The following is a 19,371-nucleotide window of genomic DNA, read 5'->3' on the forward strand; positions in this document are numbered from 1 at the left end:
AACAAAACGTAGTATTGGGGTGGATCATTTCCCCACAACATTGGGGAATAATTCAATCACAATTTAAGGTGTTTCTGTTAGAAATGGGTGTCCTCTTTTGAGACATAAGGGTGGGGAAAGGGGCTTCCAGTCTCTGCTCGTCCCCTTCCCTCAACCTGCTCCATTAATCTGCTTTCCGCTTGCTGAGATAAACTGCAGGAAATCCCTAGAGGCCACCTTAACCGAACCTCTGAGCTGTACAGGAAAAACATCCTGGATGGAGCTGCGGAGTCTCTGCTCCCAATTAAGCCAGTTGGGTTCTGCATTTTATCCAGATCCAGATGTTCTCTCCGTTGACGAAAGCTCTGGTGCACGTAGGAGGCACCAGCCGAAACATAATACTCATGTGAACTTTGGAAAGAGGCTCTCCCTGCATCGGGAGGGCATGTAGAAGGAAGGCTTGGTAATTTTGCCCCAGGGCAAGCAGCCCACTTCCTACCTTGGACTGGGGGCAGTTGTGGTTGGCCTCCTCTCCTGCCCAATAGGAATCAGCAGACCTGAGCTGGGGCACCTGGTCGCTGTTCAAATGCAGCCTTTAACATTATCTGTTCTGCGTGCATGTTAATGGAGACATCCGGGTCGCTAGACATTAAAGGCAGTGGAACCTCCTTCATTGGAGGTTTTTAAAGAGGTTGGAAAACCATCTGTCAGGAAGACGCCGTTTGTTTATTCATTTATCCACCCCACCTTCTCCCCAGACTGGGGCTGAAAGTGGCTTACACAAGTTGAAAACATACACAGATAAAATACAGAAAGCTGAAAAAAGATAATTAAAAAGTAATTAAGCTATAACTATAAAAAACTATGGGACGCGGGTGGGGCTGTGGGTTAAACCACAGAGCCTAGGACTTGCCGATCAGAAGGTCAGCGGTTCGAATCCCCGCGATGGGGTGAGCTCCCGTTGCTCAGTCCCTGCTCCTACCCACCTAGCAGTTTGAAAGCATGTCAAAGTGCAAGTAGATAAATAGGTACCGCTCTGGCGGGAACCTATCCAGGGTTTCCGTGCGCTGCTCTGGTCTACCAGAAGCGGCTTAGTCATGCTGGCCACATGACCCAGAAGCTGTACACCAGCTCCCTCAGCTAATAAAGCGAGATGAGCGCCTCAACCCCAGAGTTGGCCATGACTGGACCTAATGGTCAGGGGTCCCTTTACCTTTACTATAAAAAGCTATTATTTAGCTGTGATTCCAGCATCAAAGGGGGTTGGGCTAGAGGACCCCTGGGGTCCCAGAAAATGTTTTGTTTGTTGTATTTATATCTCACCTGTTTCTGCAAGGAGTTTGAGGTGGCATACACATGGTTCTCCCCTCCCTGTTTAATCCCCACAACAACCCTGTGGGGTAGGTTAGGTTGAGAGAAGACAGTGACTAGCCCCCAAAGCTGCATGCAGTGAGCTTCATGACCAAGTGGGGATTTGAACCCTGGTCTTTGCCCCCACATTTCAGGGCTTCCCCACACTTCTGCTCATCCCGCTGCTTTCCCCCAGGGAAAAGCCTGCTTTCTCCCTCTGAATCGGAACAAACGTCAGTCGGGTTTCCTGCAGGTTGATGCTTCTTCCGATTCAGTGGTCAATGGTGGGTATCGCTGGGGAAAGTGGCAAACGAAAAACCCGCTCGGCCCCATGCCTAGAAAATGCAGGAGAAGTGGGAGTGTGGAGGAGCCCTTAGCCCAGGGGTCAGCAAACTTTTTCAGCAGGGGGCCGGTCCACTGTCCCTCAGACCTGTGGGAGGCCGGACTATATTTTGGAAGGGGAAAAAATGAACAAATTCCTATGCCCCACAAATAACCCAGAGGTGCATTTTAAATAAAAGGACACATTCTACTATGTAAAAACACGCTGATTCCCAGACTGACCGTGGGCTGGATTTAGAAGGCGATTGGGCTGGATCCATCTCCCGGGCCTTAGCCCAGCACTCTAGCCACTGGCTCATAAGTTGACCCTTCCCTCCCTCCATACTCAGGTCTGGTACATCTTTTTTTAAAAAGAAAGGTTGCTGTCTGATGAAAGGTTGGTTTTGAGAGCTCAGCAGCTTCCCCCCTCTCCCCAGCCACCTGCCTTTCCTCTGGGTGATGCGGAAGCGAACTTTGTCACGGAGAGACTGCGTGTCTTGCTTCATTCAACTCTGCGTCCTATTTGAAAGGGGAGCAGCGGCATTAACAGCGCTTTAGGGCTCTGTGGCTTCCTCTCCTCAGAGTTTCCCTGACCTTTTGTGCTGTGGATCCTCCTCTTGCTCTTTGGACATCTGAACCTTGGGAGGTGCCTGGAAGTCTCTCTCTCTCTCCTTTTAACCCAGTCTGCCTGGCGAGAATCCTAGGAGTAGAACAATCAACAAACACAGCAAGTTATTCAGGTTGAACTTAATTAACCCATATGAGGGATAATTTATGTCATTTATTGCATCCCATCTTTTCCCGCCTCCACGGAGCTCAAGGTGCCTTGCACTGCCCTCCCCCTCCTCAATTAACCCCCCACAACAACCCTGCGAGGTAGGCTAGGCTGAGAGGCAGTGGCTGGCCCAAGGTGAGCCAAGTGGGGATTCGAACCCTGGTCTCCCAAGTCCTAGCCAACAATACAGCACCCTGGCTCTCTAAAATCATGCGTCCTGGTGCCCACTTTTTTGAGGACCAAGTAAAGAAGATATCAATCTACCTGCTGGCATTCTGATTTCAGGGTTTTATCCGCTGCTGCTTTTAATGCTTTAGCTTAAGTTTATATTCTCTTTGTCTATCTCCATTGCATTATTATTATCTTTGATGCTTTAATGTTTTCCTGTTTTTATCATCTGTAAGCCATTGGTTTGGTGGCAGCAGGGGGCGGAGAGCTTTCTTGGAAGTGGGACATTTGCAGAGGAAATGTTCTCACTGGATCTTGAAAGAGATCTCCCTTCCTGTCTCCCATAATCTGACATGATGCTACTTTTACCCCCACAGTGAAATTCAGAGAGGGGGCTGGGTGTACTCATGTCTCGGCACTCTTAAAAAAAATAGGAATTTACTGTGAAACTGCTTTGAACAATTTTTTTTTTTTTTAAGAGAGATGATAAACTGCAGAATGTTTAACAATGGAATTCACTTCCACAGGAGGCAGTGATGACCAACAAGCTAGATGGCTTGAAAATAAGATTAGACAACTCCAGGGAGGAGAATAAGGCTATCAAAGTCTACTAGCTGCAATGGCTATGCTCTCGTTCCATGCTCAGAAGCAGCAAGACTTCTGAAGGCCAGTTGCTGGAAGCCACAGGAGGGGTTTCTGTGCTGAAATCCTGCCTGCGGGTTTCCCATTGGGGACATGTGGTTGGCCACTGTGAGAACAGGATGCTGGACTAGATGGGCCACTGGCCGGATCCAGCAAGGCTCCTCTTATTTATTTATTTGTTTTTTGTAAGTTGTTTTGAGTTTCCTTCTGAGGGGAAAGCAACTAATAAATATAATAATAATCATACCCGTGTGCAGAACATTTGTGATGAACGAAAACGTCTTGGGAGTGTTTACATGACAATCATAAGTAAATCAATGTTCAGACCACTTCTTTATTGAAATTATCACTTGCCTGGGAGATGGGATGTATCTGGCTTTTTGGAAACCTCACCCAACAAATCGTACCCTAAAGCACATTGTTAATTTCAGGCAACTTTGTTCTGAAGATTGTAATAGCACAGAACTGGAGGGGAAACCCAGAATTAGCCATTCTGGCGAAGGAAATAACCCAGTTGTCCAATTTTGGTGGAACAGTCATGTTAAGAGATGGAAGGTACATTGCAGAACGTCATCCTTCTATTCGTTTTCATAAGTGAAAGCGTAACTTTGAGGTTAATCCTGTTTTCCGTTTCCCTTCTCCCGACTGGTTCCATGAGCATTTGCAGGACACAAGGGGTTAAGGCTGCTCCCCAGCAGGATGGAGCAGAGTAGCTTCTTTCATGAGCTGAGATGGTTTGTATTTCCTTGCCTTCTTCAGGATTCAGGGAGGTGCTGGTTTCTTTAAAGGCATTTCCTGTAGGCAAGTTTATATTTGGCATAGCGCTGGAAGCGGAAGAGGGCTGGGACCAAAGTGGCGGGCTTGGAACAGAGAGAACCAGATTTTTCTTAATGTCACCACAGATTCCCTCAAGGAAATCTGCACTCCTTGACTTGTGTCAGTTCCCTCAGGGAAGGAAGAAGGTCAGCAAACTGTCCCTATATGGATACTTTATAAACTGCTCCTGTTTTTTGTTTGTTTTCTTTTTTTAATTGGGCTAACAACAACAGAAATACGCATCAGGCTGGTACAATAATAATAGACTGACTCTACTTTTAAACATAGTATGGAATAAAAGCCATTACTCTTCATGGGTGGGATGCATGTTAAAGGGGAATAATATCATATATTATTGAATCCACCAAATCTATCAGTAAGCAGAGGGAGGTGACAGACCGTGTCACCTACTGCCCTAAAACTACAGCATCCACCGTGCCTCAGACACGTTACAAAATGACCAGGTAGGCAAAGAGAACATAAGGTAAAGGTAAAGGGACCCCCGACCGTTAGGTCCAGTCGTGACTGACTCTGGGGTTGAGGCGCTCATCTTGCTTTATTGGCCGAGGGAGCCGGCGTACAGCTTCCGGGTCATGTGGCCAGCATGACTAAGCTGCTTCTGGTGAACCAGAGCAGTGCTCGGAAATGCCATTTACCTTCCCGCCAGAGCGGTACCTATTTATCTACTTGCACTTGGATGTGCTTTTGAACTGCTAGGTTGGCAGGAGCAGGGACCGAGCAATGGGAGCTCACCCCGTCGTGGGGATTCAAACCGCCAACCTTCTGATCAGCAAGTCCTAGGCTCTGTGGTTTAACCCACACCGCCACCCGCGTGTCTAAAAACTTGTGATGAGAAAATGGGAAGCGGCAGGCTCCCTCGGAAGGTGGTGGACTCTCCTTCATGCAGAGGCTAGGTGGTCATCTTTAGCTGTGATTCCTTCACTGAAGGAGATTGGGCTCGATGACCTTTGGGGTCCCTTCCAACACTATGATTCCACGATTTCCTTGTGTGAGATGTCGAAATGCCCGAACTTACAACCGTGTTGCTTTCTGTTATTGTGACTTTTTCACATCGGAAGAAGAGAGTTACGAAACCGGGCTTATCCAAACACATCTTGTTTGAAGATAGTATTTCATCGCACGCAGGCGGTTTTCCTGACCCCATGTCAATGGCTTCCATTGTTTCATTGTTGGCTTTGTTTCTTGTAGGTGAGTAGAGGTGAAATCTGGTCTACACACACACACACACACACACACGGCTTTGGAGATGTGAGAATTCTGGACAAATTTATTTGGGTTTGAGATCTGGCTAGCAGAGGGGAAGTGAGAAGTGCCTTAGTTTTGTGCCCCTCTATTTTGGACAATACCATCGCAAAAGATGTTTTCTAATATTCTCCCAGTGCTGTGCTTTCTGCCTTTGAGAAAATGGAAAGGGGGGGGGGAATCAAAGATCAAGAGAAAACAATTCTGGGGGCACCTCTCTCCCATTCTGGCCCCATTCTGGCCAAGGGATTTGCAAGGTCAGCACATCCTGGGATCGTTTTTCGGTAAGCCAAAGATGGAGCAACATAGAGCCCAAGGGAAGAGAGATGGACTACGTTATGGTTGGCTAGCTGAAGTGGATGGTGTCAAGACACCAGCAGTTGGCTTACCGCGTGAGTTTGATGGGTGATAGAAAATAGATTTAAAGAAAAGAAACCCAAACACTCCATGATACCCACATTTTGCAATTTGGGAAAGAATCTTGTGTATCTGAATTCTTGGGAAAGAATCTTGTGTATCTGAATTTGATACATAGGAAATAAAGTCCTACCAAACATTGCAGAAATGTTCCGGATCTTCTCTGCCTTTAGAAACCACTAATTTGTTATTTTCTCAGTGATAGAACAGAACCCACACATTTTTGTCCTGCAGAGAAAGAGATGCATGTTGTGTAATGTCTTTCATTTTTGAGCTGTACAGGTTTGTGTTGCTGCTAGCATCCAGGTGAGGTACATTGCAGGGGGTTGGTCTAGATGACACTTGGGGTCCCTTCCAACCTTAGAATTATAGGATTCCTTAAATAAGCAAATAAAATAAAAAAATTGTCCAGTAGCACTTAGAGACCAACTGGCTATAAGCTTCTGTGTGTATGCACCCTTCTTCAGAACTTCTTATACCCAGAACAAACTTAATTGGTCTCTAAGGTGCTACTATACAATTTTTAAATTTTTAAAATTTATTTCAACTGCATCAGACCAACAAGGCTACCTACCTGAATCCAGGATTCATTAAAAGTTTTAAACAGAAGTTGAGGGACCATCTGTCAGTGATTCTTTAAGCTGTGATTCTTCCATTGCAGGAGGTTGGACTAGATGACTCTCAGAGTCCCTTCAAACTCTACATTTTTATTTTTCTACAATTCGCAGGAGGCTTTTAAACAGAAGTCATCTAGTCCAAGCCCCTGCAATGCAGCAACCACAGCTAAAAAATCCTTGACAGATAGAAACCCAACCTCCTTTTGAAAACCTCCAGCGAAAGAGTCCATCTCCACAATAATATTGGCTATTCAGATAATGATGGTCTAAATATTGCCAGGTTTCTTGTGGTGCATTCTGGGTAGGAGAAAAGTTATAGAACAAGCCGAGTGTGGTGGGAGTTTCAGTCCGGATATGTCTTCACCCAATTTCATATTTTTTCTTCAAAAATTCCTCTTTTCACTTGTTCAACTTTGGTTTTGATAAGAAGCCATTTCCTCCCTTATTCATATTCCTGCATTGCAGAAGGTTGGACTAGATGAACCTTGGGGCTCTATGATTCTTTTTCGGTGACTTCCTGAAGAAAGAAAGGGGGACCTTCAAAGCAGAATCTTGCTTCTGACAAGGTGGCCTGCAGCTGTCGATCTTCAGGTCCCCTCAGATTTGGCACAGCCTTTCCACATGGTTACCTGACCAGAAGCAACCTCTCCTTCATGTGAGCCTGAAAATCCCACTTAAGTTGGGGTTATGCGGTGGGTGAGCATCTCACTAAACAACCATAGGAATTTGGTGCTTAACCTCTGGAGCTTAACCTCTGAAAGCAGTGACCCTGTAGACAACTCCTGCGGAAAAGGGATTAAAAACTTTCCTTAGAGTCAACTGAACTTCGTGGCACGATGGGGGAAGGCAAAGGAAGCCGGTATTGCAGTCTTTCCACCCCCCCCCGCTTTTTCCCACCCCCTTTGGGGATTTTTTTAGTTTATTAGCTTATTTAGTTTATTAGCTTAGTTTATTATTAATTAGTTTAATATTAGTTTATTAGCTTATTTATTAGCTTATTTAAGATGCCTATTCCACCTGTTCCACTGGTACTGTGAGTTTGGGCAAATTAACTGTGATTTCCTTCTTGTTGATGTTTCTGCCATCATCATAAAGTTGTTTGCTAGCAGCGGGCAATCTTTTTCCCCAGCTTAGCAAGATGGGCCTCTTGAGCCAAATGTCACAGGTGAGCGAATCTGGTGACCTGTCCATCACCTGACATCACAAGGTTAGCAGATGACTCGGTGTCTGGAAGTCCTGAAGCACCAAATCTGAAAGGATGGAGGGAGGTTGGTTAAATCCTGCTGTGTTGGCTGCATTGACTGGGCAGTGTCAGCTAGGTATGGTTTGGGGGAAGCAACCTCGCAGGCTAAACTGGAGGGCCAAGACTGGACCACAGGTTAGATGTGGCTCACCCCTCTTCTAGTGTAATTGCTAGAAATTGAAGGCATGTTCAGGCATTCACCTAAGCACCAGTCTTTCCGTGTTGCTCAGGGAAGGTCTGCGGAGGGTTTTTACTCTTCGTCGGGTGCTAGTAAACAAACGTATGAGACACAGGAATCTAAGTATTGGGTACAACAGTGTTTCCCAAGCTTGGGTCTCCAGCTGTCAGGGATGATGGGAATTGTTGTCGAAGTTACAGCAGGACTGTAAGCTAAAACTGCCACATTGGGGGGGGGGGGGCATGCAGTATGAATGAATGGTAAAGTGCCTTAACTTTTCCCTTAAATAGAAGCTTATAAATTTCAGAACAGGAATTGTGCTTTTTACATTCAAAAAGGGAATAAAATAAGGGCGTTCTCTTCCTCTTCCATCATCACTCCAAGTATTTTTATGCCTCTCATTGCAGAGGGTTGGGCTAGGTGTCCCTTAGGGTATCTGTTCCAACCCTACAATTCTATGATCCTTTTTGGCATGTCCAGTGTTTATAAGCTTGGTTTTGTAAATGACACACATCCCTGTCCTCCAATTGGATGGGTCTGGGTTGGAGAGGACGAGACACTTTCTTTGGGCACCCCTCGTAGCAAAATGCTGCAACGCACAGACAAGCCCAGAACCTCTCAGGAGATCCATGCATACCAGTAAAATTCCTCCAGCTTTATCATGTTTGCACAACACCATTTTGTGGCATCTTCAGGATTGCACAATTCTTCTCTGCACCAAAGAAAGGTGGGGAGGAGAGATTACCTGTTACCTTTGAGGGCAATTTCTGAATGGGAGAGCTAAGCACAATAGTCACCCCTTGGAAAACTCTGGATTTCCATTTCCCTTTTGCATTCCCCTCACAGGATTGCCACCTTTCATCCCTCAGGAGGGCTCTTCTGCCTTTTTGCAGCTATGTCCCATGTGCTGTGGATTCCTAGGCAAAACCCAAGCAGTCCAGAAAATGAGCTGAAACTCTGCTTCATTTCCTTCCTTCTTTCTTTCTTTCTCATCCTAGCTTTCATGCTTCATGCTGTCTGACCTGTTCATCGGTTATCTTAGCTAGTTATAAACATTGCACATTGAAAAGATATGTGTCTTATTGTGAATATAAGCTCTTATAAAACCTGAACAGAGGGAAACTGCACTGTCTTATTTTAAGGCACAATCTCTCTCTTTTCACCCCTCTTCAAAAACAATGGAAGCAAAACAAGCTTCCTGCTCTGGGAATTTTGCTTTTTACCCTTCTGTAAATTTTAACCAATGGATTAAGTTAGCTAAATCTCATCTGGTGAAGCGAGGTCAGGTTGCAGCCCAACGTGATTTCCTTTCTAGCCAGTGGAAATATTTGTAGGACCACCAACAGAGCCAGGAAGGTGGAGGCAGCCCAGTCAAAGGAGGGGATGGGTTCCTTTCAGGAGGTCAGGCGTTCTGCAGGCCCTTCGTGGCATTTGGCTGCTTCTTGTTGTTCAAAGAACTTTGGACCTGCTCAGAGACACACACTGCCTGTGGGGATAACATTTCTGAAAAATCTGGCAACCTTAGCCTCCTATGCAGCGTAGCGGAAAGAGGTCCACCTCAATGGAAGATAAATAAGGATTAAAACCTCTGAGGGGAGAGATTGCAGTTGAGGAATAAGCTATCAGTTAAGGGGCGTTTGGCCTTTCCGCAGAAGCAACAAACCTTTGTTTCTTCCCCTCTTTCGGTAAAAGCTGGTCTGAATCATGCTTTGTGGGGGAAAGTGGGGAATTCTTGGCTGGCAAATTGCCATGCCGGGTTGTGTATTGCTCCTCAGTTTCAGGGCTTATCCACACTTGTCTTTCCTCAGATATTTCCAGGAACAGGCTGCGCTCCATTTCCAAGCATCCCTTTCCTTTTCCCTCTGGAGCACCCCTCCCCCCGCCATCCTGCTCTTTAAAGCTCAGTCAGAACAAACAGCAATCAGAGACCTGCCAAAGCTACTTGGTGACTTGGAGGGCGACAGAGAGACCCTAGGCAGCTCGCTGGCTAGTCTCCTTCCATCCAGACAGCCCCCGACTATCGGTTCAGCAATGCTGCCTGAGGCCAATTGCTCTCTGCATCCTGTTTTGAAATCTTCCCTGCATTCCTGCCAAGGATACGCCTGTGTACAAAGGAGGGCTCTTTTCTCTGTTTGGGACCCCATGACATGCCTTGGAAACAATTTCTGACAGGCCTGTTTGTCACCGTGTGGGGGGAGAGGAGGTCATGGGTGTTTGTCTCCTGGCATTGCAGCTGCTTAACAGTCTTAAGGACAGAGAGGGTTTGGCACTAGCTGCCTCGTTGTTGTTGTTGTTGTTGCTGCTGTAGCTGTAGCTGTAGCTGTTGCTGTAGCTGTAGCTGTAGCTGTAGCTGTAGCTGTAGCTGTTGTTATCATCCTTCCTCCTACAGACCTCATTTCCACACTTTCTTCACCTAGTAAGGGCATTTTATGTCATAGAATCACAGAATTGTAAAGTTGGAGGGGTCCCCCAACAAGAGTCATCTAGTCCAACCCCTAGCAGTGCAGGAATCACAGCTAAAGAATCCCTGACAGATGGCCACCCAACCTCTGAGGAAGTCCGTTCCACTGTCGAGCAGCTCCTACCGTTAGAAAGTTCTTCCTGATGTTTAATGGGAATCTCCTTTCTTGCAATTCGAATCCATTGGTTTGGGTCCTCTTCTCTGGAGCAGCAGAAAACAAGTTTCCTCCCATCTTCCACGTGAAAGCCCTTCAGATATTTGAAGGTGGCTCTTATCACCTCTCAGTCTCCTCTGGAGATGCTGGGCAAATTTCTGCCCATGGGGGACTGTTAGCTCACAGAGGGGAACTCCGAGGTTGTCCTGGAGTCATAGAATGGCAGCATTGGAAGGTAACCCAGAGGTCATCCAGTCCAACCCCCTGCAAGACAGGCTGCTCTCGGAGTGCCTAAGACCACCAAGAGTCTCTTGCAGCTGAGGCAAGATGGAAGCTCTCCCTCTCTGCTGGTGCTTGCTGTTACCAGGCTCTCCGTACCCGTCCTTGGATGAAGCAGGGCTTGCACCGGAGTAAACACACACGAGACTGGGCTCTAAATCTGCTCCTTTGGGTCCTTGCAATGCCTTCCATACACATCCCGTCCCTCTCTTCTGAATCCCTCTTGCTTTTACATATTTGCAGAGGAGAGTTGTTTCAGGATCCTGAGCTGTCCTCAAATTCTGGGTGACTGGAATTCCTCCAGGGAGACAACCACCCTCCCATTTCACGGAAAACAACATTGCGGCTTCATCTTCTGGCCCCACGGGAGCCCTGAGCAACAGGAAGGTCCACCCAGGAGCGAGTGGGAAGGACGCTTTTCCTGTGGAGAGCTGGGTTGAACGCCAAAAGTGGGGAGGAGGAGGATGGGACCCCAAGGAGCTGAAACACCCACTCCGACCCTCTGCAAAGAAAGAGGTGCCTTTCAGGTGCCAAAGCGGGGAATAAACTTGGCTTTGAAAACATTGAGGACCAGGACAACTTCTGCGTTGGCAGGTGAAACGCAGGCTATTCTCAGGGAGCATCTTGGAAGTAAGGAGACCCACCTGTCAGGGATTCTTTCACCTTGATTCCTGCATTGCAGGGGCTTGCACTAGATCACCTTTGGGATCCCTCCCAACGCTACAGTTCTATGAGAGGAATCCAGTTTGGTCTGGGTTTCTTTGATTTTTGAAAGAAAATCGATTCCATTTGCACCTCCCAGATGAATACACGGATCGGAAGAGAATTACCCTACAGATATTGCACTTCTCCAAAGTGGGTGGTGACAGGTCTCAGCTCAGAAAACATGCCAAAATGTGTAATGTTCTAAAATGAAGCACATTTAGAAATGCTTGCATGGAGATGAACTACACAAGTTAATTTTTCATACTTTTTTTTTAAAGATGCAAATTAATGTGGAAACAGGGTAACGGGGACTTGTCAGTAAACACAGGCAGGATTGAGACAGTCTGGGAAAAACCACCAGTCCAAACCACAGGACCCATGTGCTGCTTGCATGATGTTTTCCATACCAGGAGTGGATCTGGATGTTTGGCTGCAATAGATGCTTGTAGGTTGCGGAGAGTCTGCTCGCTTCTCCACCTTGGCCGGTTTAGAATAATTGAATTGTAGAGCTGGAAGGGTCCCCAAGGGCTCATCTAGTCCAACCTCCTGCAATGCAGGAATCGAAGAGTATTTAACCAGTATGGAACTAATTGGTTCGACCAGTTAAAGGGTATTCTGTTGGGTCAACAGTGCTGGGGCACCAGGTTGTGCAGAGCCCCAACTAAAGGCCTTTGGTCTCTGCATTCTTTGTTAGGTACTGAAGTTCTCACCCTGGGCTATCACCCTGTAGACAGTTTTCACTCAGGTCCACATATGCAAATAAGGAATTGAAAGTGGTGTTCAGTGATTGGATAGTTACAGAAAGTTGTTACTGTTGCGTTGTAGTGGAGCTCTATATAAGCAGGCTGGCTGAACCCTTCAGTTCAGTTCTGTTCTGGCCTGTGAATAAACAAGAGCTGTTTGAAGAATCGCTGTGTCATCTGATATGTTCACCCACAACTTAACGCAAACGCTCCAAATGACAGGAAAGGAGATTCTGATTAAACATCAGGAGGAGCTTTCTAACAGTAAAAGCTGTTTGACAGTGGAGTGGACTCCCTCGGGAGCTGGTAGACTCTATTTCCTGGCCGGTTTTCAAGCAGGAGTTGGATGGATGCTTCAGCAGTGCTTCTTGCAGTGCTGTGGGTTGGACTGTTCTATGGTCCTGCGATTCTGTGATGCTACTATGGGGTGATGGCTGTTCTGCTTCTGGGCACAATGCGAAGTGCTGGTTCTTTTACATACCATGGGAGGAAGGCCTGAAAGCTAAACTGCCATAAACATCATTGTGGTTTCTTCATTTCACGGGGCTTGACTCGATGACCCTTGGGCGTGCCTTCCCCCTCTCTGATCCTGCTATTCATTGGAGGCTTTTAAACAGAAGTTGGGTGGCCAATTCCCAGGGATTGATTATCATTCCTGCATTGCAGGCGGGTTGGGCTGGATGACCCTTGGGGTCCCTTCCAACAGTACAATTCTATGGTTCTGCAACTCCAGCCGGGACCCAGTCGTGGGAGCTAATAATTCCAAAACCGACAGTTGAGGTTCATCCAGCTGCTCAAAGCAGGCTCAGCCTGGTCCCTTGGGGTGGGATCCTGTGATCCGAGTGGAATTGCTGGTGGGCTTGCTTAGAAGCCAGCATCTTTTGTTGGGGACCCAGGCAGCTGCTTTAACGGATGGCTTTCCACCTGCAGACCGACCCCAGAAGAGGGAGGGAGGGTGTCTTCCTTTTCTCTGCTCTCCATAACATCCACAACGCTGTTGCTGTCTTGCATTGCGATTCCGTGAGATCATATTTGGCGCATGCTGTTCGCTCTTCCTGTGTGGGTGGAAGTTCCAGGCAGAGTCCTTGGTTTGCTGGTGCTGAGGCCCAGGGCAGGACAGCACTGCCGATGGATAAATGCTGCAGTCATGTGTGCAGGATGGGACGGTCCGGACTGTTCCCAAGCCTTGCAGAGAGACGTCCTCCTGCGTGTGGCCTCTTCCATCCTCCTCGAGGCCTTTTATTTGTTGAACATGCCTATCTGCTAAGCACAGATGGCTGTGCTCTGCTACCCACAATTGGAGGCAACGAGGCTTCTGAATCGCAGTTGCTGGAAACCGCAAGAGGGCAGAGTGGCTCTTGAACTCAAACTTCCCACAGGCATCTGATTGGGCTATCTGAGAACAGGATGCTGGACTAGATGGGCCTGATCCTGCAGGGCTCTTTTTATGTTTCATTAATAGGTCGCAAGTTGTTTGCTGCGGCAAAGCCGGATGGGGAAACTTTGATTGTAGGGTCCTAGAATTGTGGGGGGGGGGGACAGATGAGTGTGGGGGGTGGAGCACACAGGGGCCGCCCTGTCACCAGGCCATGGCATGTTGTGTGGTTGAGCAGTAACAGCTGAGTTGCGCCTCCATGCCTCCTTGCCTCTGCTCAGCTGAGTGCTTTGTCAAGTTTTTCGAAATGCCCGGCTTGACCATGGCGTAGGCGGGCATTGTTCTTGTGTCTTTATTTGTTTTAAATAGTAAAATAGGCAGTCCTGTTCAATTTGTAAAATAAGGGGGGGGAGGGAAAGTTAGAACTGTAGAGTTGCAAGGGACCCCTGAGGGTGATATAGTTCAACCCGCCCCTTTTGCGGATCACAAATTTGAAAACATTCCTGCTTACCCAAGTATTGGTTAGGTGCCTGTCAAGCTACAGTGGTACCTCAGGTGAAGAACTTAATTCGTTCTGGAGGTCCGTTCTTAACCTGTAACTGTTCTTAACCTGAGGTACTACTTTAGCTAATGGGGCCTCCCACTGCCGTCATGCTGCCGCCGTGCAATTTCTATTCTCATCCTATAGCAAAGTTCTTAACCTGAGGTACTATTTCTGGGTTAGCGGAGTCTGTAACCTGAAGAGTCTGTAACCCGAGGTACCACTGTACTCTGTTTTACTTCAGTACAACCTCAGTTCAAAGCATTTGACAATGGAAACCAATAAGTTTAAAAAATATATACGCAATAAATGCAGAGGTCACAACTGAAGCATCCATGACAGATGACCATCCAACCTCTGCTTAAACCCCCCCTAATTGATCCTTCCTAGCCTTTTGCCTGGGAAACATATGTGTGCCTAGTTTTGGGGGTGTCCTCTTTTTGCAGTCTTTCCCCCACTGCCTTGTTGTTGGGATCAGTGGCGTGTCAGCGGAGGCTTTTGGGATTACATTGAGGCTAGAAGTTAAGACCCAGTGAGCAAGTTTTACTAGAATTACCAACCTCCCTCTCTGGGAAAATTATTTGATGCATATCCTACTTTCTCACAATTGTGTAAATGGAATTCTTGAGCTACGGTCCCTGCATTGCAAGGGGTTGGACTAGATGACCCTCGGTGAGTGTGTGTGTGTGTTGCAAAACAGCTTTCAGGCAAATGCAGTATCAATTCCAGACAGTTTTGCAACAACATTACAATCTTTGCTTAACGATACTGTATAAGCAAACTTTTTATTAAAAACAACAACCAAAAACACAAGACTTACTAGCAACATATTGAAGTAGCTGCGACAATGTGATCAAATGCAAACAGCAATACAACAAGCATGGAGACCCGCAACCCAATATGCAGATGGGAACTAAATGCAGAGAACTGCTCCCTTGATGACAGCTTGTCTATGTGAGGCTCCCCCTGCAGTTGATTCATGAGCTGCGGTTAGCAGAGGATGCTGCGGCACAATGGGTGACAGGAGGGAGGCCTTGGCGGCACAAACCACCTGTGCTCAGGGATCTACACCGGTTGCCGATTTGCTTCTGGGCCAAGTTCAAGGTGTTACTGCTAAAACCCTGAACAACTTAGGATCAGTTTAACTGCAAGATCGCTGTACAACCACTCAACCGCTTTGATCAGCAGAATTGGTGCCGTGACAGCTGCCACATGATCCCAGTTCCACACTTGCAATTCCTCCATCTTTTAGTGTAGTGGCACCTAAACTTCGGAACTCCCTGCCTATTGATGCCAGGCAGGCGCCTTCTCTGTACTCTTTTCGCCTCCTGCTAAAAATATTTTTGTTTAGGCAAGCCTACCCAGATGTTTAGATAGCATGTGCGAGTTTTAATCTGTTTTTTAAAAAGGTAAAGGGACCCTTGACCATTAGGTCCAGTCCTGACCGACTCTGGGGTTGCGGCGCTCATCTCGCTTTATTGGCCGAGGGAGCCGGCGTACAGCTTCCGGGTCGTGTGGCCAGCATGACTGAGCCGCTTCTGGCGAACCAGAGCAGCGCACGGAAACGCCGTTTACCTTCCCGCCGGAGCGGTACCTATTTATCTACTTGTACTTTGACGTGCTTTCGAACTGCTAGGTTGGCAGGAGCAGGGACCCAGCAACGGGAGCTCACCCCATCGCGGGGATTTGAACCGCCGACCTTCTGATCGGCAAGTCCTAGGCTCTGTGGTTTAACCCACAGCGTCACCCACGTCTGTTGTTATTTCAAGCGTCTGAAATGATTGTTGGCAACTCTTCTAATTGATAATTTGATTGTTTTATCTATTTTTGTAAATCGCTTTGTTTTTTGTAGTTGCAGCAAGACTAGAGGTAACTCAGAAGGACAATTAAATGGCATTTTGGAACCTGTTTACATTGGAATTCCCATACATCCATTCAGTTTGTTTTGTTCTAATATTGTACAGAATTAATAACATTTGCTGGAATCTCAGTACTGCCTTGCAGGAGGTTGGACTAGATGGTCCTTTTGTGGGGGGGAGGCCCCTTCTAATGCAACAAATTATACAATTCCTTGAACAGTTTGCTTTGTGATGGGGGAAAGGGTCCAAATTCTGGATGGTTCCTGTAATTCCTTCGGAGATAACAGATCTCTTGCTGTTTCTTGGCTTGGACCACTTTTTGATGCTGATGTCCAGAGAGGCATTTTTCACTTGCCCCACCCTGCACTAGAATGCTTTATTTTTTTTACTTATTTTTTATTTGCGTGTGCAGCTATGGTACGAAAACAAACCCTGTTCCGACCGGCCAAAGGAAAGGCAGATTTCTTCCTCCTTTCCTGCCCCCTCCCCCGTCCCTCATCCATTGCTTTGTGGAGCAGCAGGAAGGAAGTTCACATTTCCATTGCTGATGTGAAGCAGAGTTCATCAGGATCCCAGGGCACGTCTAAGCAACACACCCTGTTTTCCTTGCTGCTCTGGAATGGCTGCCTGGCTCGCCTTGCAGAGATCCCAGCCTTGCCTCTCTCCAGAAGCCAGCAAGAGAGCTCTCGCCTGGGTCAGCCAGCGTCTGCATGGATCCCAAGAGGCCGTGCAGAGAGTTGATCAGGCCTGCAAAGCTTCCGCTGTTGTATCCTAGTGATCCGTCCACCTTCAGGGGTGATCATGAACCTCCAGGCTGCTCTGAAAGGAATGACAGAAGCTCTTTTGTGGCTCCCTTGCTGACTTCTTCCCAATGTTCTTTGTGCATAACAGATCTCTTGCTGTTTCTTGCTTTGGTGAAAATGTGTGCTATGTCTGGAGGGTGGTAGGCTAGTCCTTTGCAAAGGGATGATATCTGTGTGGTGGAATTCACTGGGTCAAGTCCTTGTTTTGCAAGTAAAAAGAGGAACTGATGTCCAAACGGTGGGGGAAAATGAGGATGGCCAACTCTGTTCTTAAGGTAGTACTCAGTTTGTACAGATATCTTCCTGGGGTGGGAGGAACAGACTCCTAGACTCATAGAATGGTAGAGTTGGAATGGATCGGAAGGATCATCTAAGCCAACCCCCTGCTATACAGGAATCTCAGCTAAAGCATCTATGACAGAGGGTCACCCATCTTCTGCTTAAAAACCTCCAAGGAAGGAGAGTCCATCACCTCCCAAGGAGGTCTTTTTCACTGTCAAACAACTCTTACTGTCAGAAAGTTCTTCCTGGTGTTTAATTGGAATCTCCTTTCTTGTAACTTGGAGCCATTGGTTCCATCTTCCAGGTGACAGCCCTTCAGATATCTGAAGATGGCTATCATATGTCCTCTCTCTATCCTTTTATCCAGGCCAAACATCCCCAACTCCCTCAACTGTTCCTCATCCAAATCCTTGTTACCCAAACCCTTGATCATCTTGGTTGCCCTTCTCTGCACACCTCCCAGCTTGTCAGTATCCTTCTTAAACTGTGGTGCCCAGAACTGGACACAGGACTCCAGGTGGAGTCTGACCAAGAGTACTATGACTTCCCTCAATCGAGACACTAGACTTCTGTTGATGCAGCCTAGAATTGCCCTCACAGAGGTGTGTTTCCCACAGAGGTTTAACGATTGATTTCTCTTCTGAGGGAACTCTGGGAATCGCAGTTCTGTGAAGGGAATGGGGGTCTCCTGATAACTCTCAGCACCTTGAAAAAACTACAATTCCCAGGGTGTTTTAGGGGGAAGCCACGATGGTTTAAAGTGGTATCATAGCGTTTCAAATGTTTGGTTCCTTGTTTTTGCTGGAGACCTCTGTCTGCAGCTCCTCCTCAGCTCTGTCTGCTTGCTCTCTTACAGAGGCTGAGGCTGCCAAGGCCTGTGACTGGCTGCGAGCGGCTGGCTTTCCTCAGTATGCCCAGCTCTACGAAGGTAAGAGAATCAGGACTGCATGCAATTCCTTTGGGATGAAGTGGGGAAGGGGAGGCCCAGCCTGACACCCAGACCGGTCCACCCATGAATATTCAGCCGCCTCCACCGCTGTGACTGTGTGGTTGGCTGGTCCACCTCTCTTGCTGTGTTTACTTAAGATTCACCCTCCCTAGATGTCCAGGTGAGGTCCCTCCTCAGATGGCTGCCAGTCTCTGCCTCCCCCCAGTAAGATACTGTATTATGGAATCACAGAATGGTAGAGTTGGGGAGGACCAGCCTAACCTGCTTCAGTGCAGGAATCACAGCTAAAGAATCCCAGACGGATGGCCATCCATCCTCTGTACGAAAACTTCAAGTGAAGGACAGTCCTCCACTATCCAAGGGGGGTCTGTTCCACTGTTGGGACAGCTCTTCCTGTCGGAAACCTCTTCCAAAGCTGCTGCAGCCACCACATTGGTCTCCATCTGAGACTGACTGAGCCAAAGGAAGCATCAGGCGATGTCTGCATGAGAAACACTTTTACATGAAGTTTGGGGGGGGAAATGTAGGAAACTTCCCATTCCGGCTGTGTTTGTTTTGCTGCCCGCCAGCCTGTGGAGCATGCAGCCACTTCATTTCAGAGGGGTTTTTCCCTCTTCTCTGGGAACCACCCTAGTGCCCCCCCTTTAAACCCAGATGGTTTTTAGGGGTTTGTCCATGTCTTCCACATACACCCAAAGGGCCAGCTGGGCTTCTGTTTTTCTCCTGCAGTGGACGTTTGGCCCCCACTGGCCCACAGAGACAGAACCTAGCAGTCCTCTTGTGAGAGGTTCCTGGTGGCCACAGGAGTTGGACTCCTGCCCCCTCCCTGACAAGACACCCTCTTGCTCACTTCCTGGCTGGTGTTGAGGAAGGTGCTTCTGTCAAAGATAGGGGATCTTGGCCATCTTTTCACTGCCTCCTCAGGTATAAGGGGAGTTTTCAAGCACTTGGAGATTCTGGGCTCATGTACACTTCCTTTTGTGCTGTGTTTCTAGTGTCCAATTTGTTTTTGTTGTTGTCCTGGCACTTTCCCTGGGAAAACCCACATTTTCCAGCTGAAAAGGAGCAAACGGCAGTCTGTGGATAACCCGGTTGCCGTTTACTCCAATTCAGCAGTAAAACACAGGTTTTCTCAGGGAAAGCGCTGGGACAAAAAATAAAATAAAAATGCTCAGACACAGACCTGGAACCTCCAGACCTGTGCCTAGACAGCATGGAGGAAAAGTAAATATGCATGAGCCTTCTGATTGACAGCAAAAATCATAGAAGGGAAGACAGAGAGGTAATATGAGAGCCATCTTGAAATATCTGAAGGGCTGTCCCATGGGAGATGGAGCAAGCTTGTTTTATGTTGCTCCAGGGAGCAGGAGTAGAACCAATGGTTTACAGTGACAACTAAACCTCAGGAATAACTTTCTGACAGGAAGAGCTCTTCCACAGCCACTTGGACT

The 19,371-nt window shown here is 47.4% G+C and overlaps 1 protein-coding gene across 3 annotated transcripts in view; it reads left to right on the forward strand.

Annotated features, from left to right (window-relative positions):
* STARD8 (StAR related lipid transfer domain containing 8) overlaps window positions 1-19,371 on the forward strand; it is a 67,856-nt gene that overhangs the window by 29,609 nt on the left and 18,876 nt on the right. For all 3 annotated transcript variants that reach the window (XM_081017722.1, XM_081017721.1, XM_081017723.1), the window contains one exon: window positions 17,828-17,899. In XM_081017722.1, the coding sequence (XP_080873848.1) occupies window positions 17,828-17,899 (72 nt within the window). The remainder of the gene's footprint in view (window positions 1-17,827; window positions 17,900-19,371) is intronic.

The sequence above is a fragment of the Podarcis pityusensis genome (assembly GCF_964106645.2).
Source record: "Podarcis pityusensis genome assembly, chromosome: 8".
Lineage (NCBI taxonomy): Eukaryota > Metazoa > Chordata > Lepidosauria > Squamata > Lacertidae > Podarcis > Podarcis pityusensis.